The sequence below is a fragment of the Micromesistius poutassou genome (genome assembly GCF_964030765.1).
Source record: "Micromesistius poutassou genome assembly, chromosome: 13".
Classification (NCBI taxonomy): Eukaryota; Metazoa; Chordata; class Actinopteri; order Gadiformes; family Gadidae; genus Micromesistius; species Micromesistius poutassou.
Genome location: NC_140283.1, coordinates 501,897 through 511,813, shown reverse-complemented (window position 1 = coordinate 511,813; position 9,917 = coordinate 501,897). Strand labels below are relative to the sequence as shown.

At 45.4% G+C, this 9,917-nt stretch overlaps 1 protein-coding gene across 1 annotated transcript; it reads left to right on the top strand.

The window, feature by feature from the left end:
* Positions 1-699: 699 nt before the first annotated feature.
* LOC311357123 (hatching enzyme 1.2-like) lies at positions 700-4,792 on the top strand (the record flags this gene model as incomplete). The annotated part of the gene is made up of 8 exons (XM_084477010.1): positions 700-762; positions 1,037-1,082; positions 2,167-2,319; positions 2,935-3,052; positions 3,684-3,862; positions 3,976-4,057; positions 4,291-4,421; positions 4,676-4,792. 7 exons carry the CDS (start codon positions 700-702, stop codon positions 4,415-4,417), a joined length of 768 nt encoding a protein of 255 aa, XP_084333136.1. The 3' UTR covers positions 4,418-4,421; positions 4,676-4,792.
* Between the last annotated feature and the right edge of the window lie 5,125 nt (positions 4,793-9,917).

Genomic DNA, 9,917 nt, shown 5'->3' with positions numbered 1-9,917 from the left:
GCAGGCGCGCCCGTCTCATGAGGCTTATGGAAGTTCAGTTATCAGCGGGCTGGCCAACTTTCAATATTATTTGTGTTTAGCCTTACATTTTCAAACAGGTTGTTGGTACACAGTTGTTATTCTTAATGTTCTCACTTGTTGTGTGCGTGTGTGTCTCTGTGTCTAGTGCTACCACTTCTAGTGCTACCACTTTGTACAGCTGACCACACAATAAATAATATATTTTTTAAGACTAAATGTGCCTCCGGCGTGAACTTTGTGTAGCAGAATAGGGCCGCAGGCCTACGCTACTGTAGTTTGTTATATTTTATAACATTGTTCCTAATGATGGTACTTGGGGAGACAAATATTTTCTGAGGTGGTACGCGGTATAACAAGTTTGAGAACCACTGATCTAAACCATTGTGGACATTGTGGACATTTTGTTGTCCTGCCAGCCTGCCAGAGTGGGTCAGCTGCTCAAACAGGGTCATGGTACACAGATACTGTATGTCATGCGTACGTCATGTTTCATTTACCTATTTTTGATCATGTGGGAATTAGCCTGATGTTCTCAAGGCAACACATACGTACAGCTTATCAGGCCAAGAGGCGTTCCTCAGAGCCTTACATGGACTGTTCCCGAACCAATAGGGAGCATAAATAGGGCTTCTGGACAGGCTAGTAGTATTAACACTGTCTCCCCTGCAGGTCAGCAAGATGTCTGCCCTGAAGTACGCTCTGAGCCTGGTGGCTCTCCTTGTGGTCTCTGCCTGGGCTGAGGTAACAACTCTACATGTTTCTCATAGATGTTAATTATTTTTGAACAGCTTTGTTAACTGTTTGTACTGAGACATTTATGTAGCTGTACGTCATCAATGTTTGAGTGTTGATTAGAATTGACTCCAAGCCGGTGACAATGACCACATGTTAGTGTCACCGGCCAAATCCAAAATGTCTTCCAATCATCTGACCATATTTGTGGTTTGTAAAGACATGACTCTGCGGTTATTCTGGAAGGATCCCTGACATCCTGTCTGTGTTTGGTTCACTACAGGAACGCCCGGTGTCCGAGCTCCTCTGGGAAGCTAACAAGGATGTGGGTAGGTACAGTGGAGTAAAGTAGATTCAGATCAGTGTTTTCTTGTTCCCCCAACATGTTGACACTATAGAAACCATCCGGCCCCAGACCATAAAGGAATGAGTAGTAGAGCTAGGCAGGTGTTTCTGGTGACGTAGTATACAGACTGGGCTGTCTATCTACCTCAACTAGGCAAGTAGGATTCTGCATATTTGTAAAAACACATCTGCCTTTAAATTCAGCTCAGAAATAACAATAATTAATAATAATAAATGTAATACCATATCTATAATTAATATTATTTCTAATATGATTAGAAATAATAACTAAAAGAATTACTAATAATAACTATAATGCTAAATAAAAAAAAAAATTCTTCCCAAAAACGTACTTTCAATCCGATTGGTCATGTTGCATGGTCGTGCTTCATAGTCTGACACTAAATGACTTTTTCCATAAGTAATAGTTTGGTGTTAGATGAGGTGCACAGCTCCCCCTATCTCACACACACACACACACACACACACACACACACACACACACACACACACACACACACACACACACACACACACACCCCAACCCACTAGGGGTGGGAATCTCTTGGCACCTCACGATTCGATTCGATTCCGATTCAGAGGTCAACGATTTGATTATAAAACGATTATCGATGCATCTCGATGCAACAATTTTTTTATGTACATTTCCATGCAGGATTTTCAAAAATATATATACAGTACATCTGAGTTCACTACTCAGAGTTTGCTAATCACTTCCTACTTGTGTGATGATCATTAAAGACAATCAACAGATGAATTACCTTATCTAATATTTTAGATTAGATAAAGTCGGTTCTCTGCGCAGAGAACCCGCAGGCAGAAAGGAGTTTTCTGTAGCGCTCTGCAGCAGGCCAACAAATTTAATTTAAAAAAAAAAATAATAATAATTTGTTTCAGATTATAAATTTTTCTGCATTGAGACGGAATCGTTCTAGAGAGAATCGCGATGCATCAAAGAATTGATTATTTTTCCCTCCCCTACAACCCACCCTCCCCTTTGAGGGTCCTGGTAACACTATATAAATAATAACTTGTTCTGGTCTTTAGTGCGCACTGAGGACGAGCCCTACGTGGTGGACGACATCGCCTACGACAGCGAGATGGAGAGGAACGCTGACCCCTGCACTTCCCGCGGCTGCATGTGGGGAAAGTCTAACGACGGCAAGGTCTACGTGCCCTACACCGTCTCCGGACAGTACTGTACGTACAGCCTGTGGACACACAAGACCCCCCTGACAAGACATTCACTTTATCAGAAAACATTTGACCCAGAGCTCCATGAACAAACAGGAGTATTCAAACAATTTAAATAACAAAGGTTTGCTTATTTTATTAGGATTATTATTATGTTTGATCATTTAAAATGACGGTAATCATAAAAAAATATGTCTTCCCCCTTGAGTACAAATAGTTCAAGCACAGCTGAACATAGATTGAGACTCACTTGACTGACTGTAAAACGTGAAGGGTGTGGCTTTCCTCTAACGACCTGTCTCTGACTCCTCCCCTTCCCTGCCTGTCTCTGACTCCTCCCCTTCCCTGCCTGTCTCTGACTCCTCCCCTTCCCTGCCTGTCTCTGACTCCTCCCCTTCCCTGCCTGTCTCTGACTCCTCCCCTTCCCTGCCTGTCTCTGACTCCTCCCCTTCCCTGCCTGTCTCTGACTCCTCCCCTTCCCTGCCTGTCTCTGACTCCTCCCCTTCCCTGCCTGTCTCTGACTCCTCCCCTTCCCTGCCTGTCTCTGACTCCTCCCCTTCCCTGCCTGTCTCTGACTCCTCCCCTTCCCTGCCTGTCTCTGACTCCTCCCCTTCCCTGCAGCCTCCCGTGAGCGCTCCATCATCGACCGCGGCCTGCAGTCCTTCTCCAGCTTCTCCTGCATCCGCTTCGTCAAGCGCAGCAACCAAAGGGATTCCCTGAGCATCCAGTCCCTCAGCGGGTGAGGAGTGCGTGCGTGCGTGCGTGCGTGCGTGCGTGCGTGCGTGCGTGCGTGCGTGCGAAGCATCAAGAACTATGAACCTATTGACGGTTGCATTGGGTCTCTTTACATTCTACATTCATTAGGCCCTTACTGTATTCTCATTGAGCTCCAGACTTTACAAATCAACTCTTAAGTAGTTCACCCTGCTTTAGCATGTTGGGCCTTGCAGAGCCTACATGTATAGTTGCTCGGATATTGTTTGTGTTTGGACGAATGGCTTTTGATCAATAGACACACTTCATGGTGTATTTGGCACTGGCACTTAATGAACGCACTTAATGTACGTTGTATTTATTCATTCAGTACTTAATTGTGTAGCATCTGCAGTAGCTAGCTATCACTGCTGTGTACGGGGAACGGGTTGGCCTGGCGATTGTTAGTACTTGCACTTGGTTCTATGAACATCTGTACTGTAGCGACAGCGATATATTGTAAGTTGTAATTGTAAGTGGCTTTGGATAAAAGCGTCTGCTAAATGCCCTCACTGTAAATGTAATGTAAATGTGTTTATGTAGACGGGGAAATCAACACGCACCACTTTCCCATTCAAATCACCCTGGCCTGACTCCCACCGCCTCTCTGATTGTAGGTGCTATTCCTTCGTGGGTCGCCGTGGTAACTCCCAGACGGTGTCCCTGAGTCGTCAGGGCTGCCTGTACCACAACACGGTGCAGCACGAGCTGCTGCACGCCCTGGGCTTCAACCACGAGCAGACCCGCTCCGACCGCGACCAGCACATCAGGGTGATGCTGCAGAACGTCCAGTCAGGTCAGTGGCTCAGTCCTCATCCAGGGTCTCTCTCGCACACACACACACACACACACACACACACACACACACACACACACACACCTATAACCCCTCTGGTCCATCCTCCACAGGCATGGAGCACAACTTCAACAAGATCGCCACACTGAACCAGGGCACCCCCTACGACTACAACTCTGTCATGCAGTACCACAAGTGAGTCTGACCCCATCAGCCTGATGCCCTCTCAACCACAAAGAAAGAAAAGTCAACTAACTGCATTGCTGTTTGACGTCACACCTACAGACACCACGGAGTGGTCGCTTACAGGATAATTAATCATTGGGTGAAACAAGTCAAAGGGACAATCCCGTTTGTTTTGGACCAGAGTCCATGTGGAGGAGGAGTGTGTCAGAGTATGTGCAGCTAAGTGTTCTGCATGCTTCCAGGTACGCCTTCTCCAAGAACAACCAGCCCACCATGGTGCCAATCCCCAACCAGAACGTCTCCATCGGCAAGGCCACCCAGATGAGCCAGAACGACATCAACAGGCTGAACAGGCTGTACAAGTGCTGAGCGGGTGAGTCCGTCCGGCCCTCCTGTTCCAGGAGCCCTGTGGAGTAGGGCCCTCATAACAAGGTCAGGGGTTCAACCCCCGAGGTAGAATAGATTGATGAAGCAATGGCCCAAGTCTTCCATTCCCCATGTAGATTCATGTGTACACAACGTTGCATGAATGATAGGATGTGATACTGACATCAGTGGTCTGTTTTTCTATGCAGTTCATCCAATGATCACTTCATGTTCCATTTCTCTGCTTTGTCTTTGTAACAGGTGACCAGGATTTCCATTGCCGAACACAACGTCCAATCACAGTCCAGAGTCATCGGTTTATAGTCTGAGGGTGTATTGAGCCAATCACAAGGCTTGACCATGTGTTGTACCTTTTCCCAATAAACCATATAGACATTCACCAAGCCTTTGTGTCCATTGACCTTCATTTGACCCCTCTGAATCCTGGTCCAGGCCTTGACCATCGTCTACCTGGTCTAGCATAACAGACTACAGATGTGCACAGGGTGCATGTCAGCAAAGGGGAGATAGTTAGAGGGCAAAGCCGCCAATGTTTGAGTCAAGAAGCCTAATAAAGTCATGATGACGTCATGAATCCACCATGGCTGAAGTGATGACGTCATGAATCCACCATGATGGATGAAGTGATGACGTCATGAATCCACCATGAAGGATGAAGTGATGACATCATGAATCCACCATGGATGAAGTGATGAGGTCATGAATCCACCATGGATGAAGTTTGATAAGAACAAACAAAGATATTATATATATATATAGATAGATATTTTGGAGTGTTTCAAAACAACACAGCATACAGTGTTCACTATGCTGCTCTTGGCTGATGTTGCTTTGTAATTTCAACTTGATATGCAAATATTTCATCCATATGTGATATGTTTAAAGGTCCCATGACATGCCACCAGGTGTGAGTGTGATCAGCCGTTACAAGTCGTTTTGAAAATCTGGCTCTTATGACATCACAAGTGGGTGTGTCCACCTAGATGTGTGCTGGATAGATCATTCTACCAGCCTACCCAGTGGACTGTAGCAAACGTTGCTCATCTATCAGTCACACATCTGCAGGTGGACACGCCCACTTGTGATGTCACTGTAACAGCGAATCACACACACCTGGTGGCTTGTCATGGGACCTTTAATGTAAATAGAAAGAGCTAAGCAACGTTGTTCATGGATGTCGACTTTGTAACGAAGGTGACATAGGACATAGAGTTGAAAGAAGAGAAGCTTAGCTGGTATTGAGCTTCAAGATGAGTTACAGGACCAATCAGCTTCATGATGAGTTACAGGACCAATCAGCTTCGTGATGAGTTACAGGACCAATCAGCTTCATGATGAGTTACAGGACCAATCAGCTTCATGATGAGTTACAGGTCTTTGGTTGCCGGGTAGATCCCGGACAAGAAGGGCAGCAAGTAACAGAAGAACACACAAAACTCAAGAGGACTCCCGGAAACCGTTCTCAATGAATTCATGTCTTTTATTAATCCAGTGCCATTTAGTTACAATAATATATTTTTTAAAGCTCATCTAAAAAATAACTTCTGACTTCTGAATTATAACATAGAAAAAAATACAGATATACTACTGCACAGTTGGAGCATGATTTCTTTTTATAGATCTGCCAAATATTTATTAAGCCCTAAAAAGTGCAACTGGGAAGCCTATAGTACCTGAAATTAAAATAGACCTTGTTACAATTCTGTACAAACTGGAGGTAACAGCACATCACCAATAATAATAACAATAATAACAACAATAATAATAATAATAATAATAATATATATTACAGTATTATTAGTCGACAATATTCACTTTGAGGATTTCAATCGTTTGGTTAAAATCTCTTGGGGTCTCACGGGTTAAAACGATGTGAACATCACAGGGTTGCCAACTCTCACACATCTGGCGTGTCACTCACGCTTTCAGCATCAACCTCACGCTCTCACGCACACGCAACAAATGTCACGCCAAAAAAAAAAACCTCACGTTAAATTTCTGTTGATGACTTGACTAGACCAGACCATTTAAGACATCTCCCTACAACGTCCCAGTTGATCCGCTGAAAACATTGTCTATGACGAGCGTCCCCCCCGTCAACAATTCCATCCACGGACCCTGTTATAATGTACGCATTATAAGATTTTACAGAGTCTCACACCAGCCAAAAACCCAAAGTTGGCAACCTTGACATCAGCAGCCCACCGGAGACGGAGCGAAGAAGTAGAGGGCCAGCAGGATGAGGTAGACCACCACCAGAGCAGTACCTGGTCACACAAGCACACGCTGACACGGGGACATAGCTCAAGTGTTCTGGGTCAATACAGTCAGGTCATTCATTACAAACATTAAGGCATCATTCATCAACTTCTCTATACATGCCGCCAGCATCCATAAACATAACGGTATCAGTAATAAGCTCATTAAGTCGTGTCATTTGGCCTCAATAAAATAATTGGATGGCTAACTTGTCTGTCTAGCTAGCTACCTGCCAGACTCTGGCCCTGCACTCGATGCACATAACAGCCGTCTGCCACCAGGCTGAGCAGAGCTGCTGCTAAAGCTACCAGGTAGCCCCTTGATTGGAGCAGGTTTGGATACTTTCAAATCTAACTCTGGCTGGTTGCTCCACATGGCCTACCCTAGCTTAAATATCAATACAGTAATTTCTGACTGCAGTATGAGGAGGACGAACCTTTGGAAACCATTTCACCCTTCACTATTGTTCTCAAGTTATCTCATGAATGAAGACATCTTCATGAATTGCATGAGCTGCTAGGTTTGATTTGAATAGAAAAGCCTTCTTAGTTAATTTGCAGCGATAATGTCAAAAGGTTACTGACGTATTAACATGTAGTTCCTTTAAGGCCTTCAGGTGGTTTGTGAGGTTGGACTGACCCTCTAACATTCTTAATCAATGGGCAGGAACAGGATTTCATTCTTGTAATGCAAAGCCAAAATTTGTAATGCTAGGATGTCAGGGGGTCATCCCTATGTTCCCCGGGTCCTATGTTCCCCGCTTTGTATGTGACCGGGGAACATAGGACCCAGGGAACATAGGACCAGGGGAACATAGGACCCAGGGAACATAGGACCAGGGGAACATAGGACCCGGGGAACATAGGACCCAGGGAACATAGGACCAGGGGAACATAGGACCAGGGGAACATAGGACCAGGGGAACATAGGACCCGGGGAACATAGGACCCAGGGAACATAGGACCAGGGGAACATAGGACCAGGGGAACATAGGACCAGGGGAACATAGGACCCAGGGAACATAGGACCAGGGGAACATAGGACCCGGGGAACATAGGACCAGGGGAACATAGGACCCGGGGAACATAGGACCCAGGGAACATAGGACCAGGGGAACATAGGACCAGGGGAACATAGGACCAGGGGAACATAGGACCAGGGGAACATAGGACCCGGGGAACATAGGACCAGGGGAACATAGGACCTGGGGAACATAGGACCAGGGGAACATAGGACCTGGGGAACATAGGACCTGGGGAACATAGGACCAGGGGAACATAGGACCCAGGGAACATAGGACCAGGGGAACATAGGACCTGGGGAACATAGGACCCGGGGAACATAGGACCAGGGGAACATAGGACCTGGGGAACATAGGACCCAGGGAACATAGGACCCGGGGAACATAGGACCAGGGGAACATAGGACCTGGGGAACATAGGACCCAGGGAACATAGGACCCGGGGAACATAGGACCCGGGGAACATAGGTACGCTCCCGTATTGGGGGCAACATATCCAGGAAGGTGTGTATACATCACGGTCCAGAATCAGGAAATCGGCTCTCGGCCCACCGCAAGGCTACTTACTTTTTTATTCACATTTGCAATTGCACAGTTCTGTGCAAGTGAAACCCAATCTAAAACATTTGCATCTTCCACGGCACTCTGATTTGCAGCCACACTTGGCCAGTTGATCACAAATTTGTGCAACTGGTGCATTTGCTGTCCAGAAGACCCCCCATTGTTCACCAAGCTTTTTCCATCCCCAGTCAGCAGAGCTGTTCTTGTTGGAGGAATGGCTTCATATGGCCTCTGCTTTCGGGCAAACATGTCAAGTCTAGCCTCATCCACACTAACAGCTGTGCTTGATCATACAGCAGGACCACAAACTTCTCAAGGATCCAGGTTCCAGGTCCAGGGCCATTGGCATTTTGTTGATCTTGTGAAAGAGTGGAATGTTGGTGGCAATCATTTTATAGCCATCATGTTGAAAAACATGATGGGTAGGTGGTGACTGGAGGGGTTCCTCTTTGGGGTCTGACAAAGACAACATTTCATCCAATCAGTTGGCCTCTTGGCTGACATGGGATTTTCATTTACCATTTTGGGGGTTTGTCGTCTGATTAAGGCCGAGGGGTTATCCTTTTACCACCTCAATCATAGACATAGTACACATTCATGTATGGGATACAACTAGGTTTGGGTCACCTACACCTAGCCCGATCATTCATCCATGTAAGTCCCGTGTGATCTGTACACCTTCCAGGTAAGCATACATGAACAAGTCATGTATTGCCCCGCTTACCCTTGGCTCGGCTCTCCCACGCTGGCACAACCTGTCAATTCAGGTGCGGCTATCTAACTACATATATTACTAGCTAGTTGATGAGGGGCTCCTCAACACATTAAATTGAGCTCTGACAGAAATGGTGGCCATCTTGAAAATGGTCACCATCTTGAATTTTTGAGTGGCACACACCTTTTTCCATGAGAATGTTCCTTAAAGAATATTTGTACCAAATTTGATGATAGCATCACCATTAGAAAAATTGATGTAAGGATTCAAGAGAAATGGCAGCCATCTTGAAAAATGGTTGCCATCTTGAATTTTTGAGGGACAAGCACCGTTTTCCAAAAAAACATTCTTAAGAGAGTATTTTCACAAAATGTTATGTGAAAATACTACATCCTAATGTAATGTGAAAATACTAATCCTACATCACTGTTTGAACGATTGACATAATGAGCATTTGACAGAAACAGCGGCCATCTTGAAAAAATGGCCGCCATGTTGAATGTTTGGGTGGCCAAAGCCTTTTTCCCAAAAAGTGGCCCTTAGAGTATCTGTGCCAAATTTCATGCTTGTATACCAATTTGAACGATTCTCTTGAAATATGCCATTAATCTACTGCACTAGTGGCGAAGAAGTAAAACTACACACTTTTCCCATCTAGTTTCGACTGGGTCTTTAGATTTTCGGTGGCGTTAAAGTAGCTTTAATAATCGTTTACTACTTTAACGGCACTGACAATCCAAAAACCCAGTCGAAACTAGATGGAAAAAGTGTGTAGTTCAAACGTGAAGCAGCTTTTACTTCTTCGCCACCTACAGAGATTATGTACGCTCATTCAAAACCCCATGTTATTTCCCATAGACATTTGAAAGAGGGAACTGGAGCCTCGGAGGCGGGAATTTTACAAATAGGACCATAAATGGCCTAGC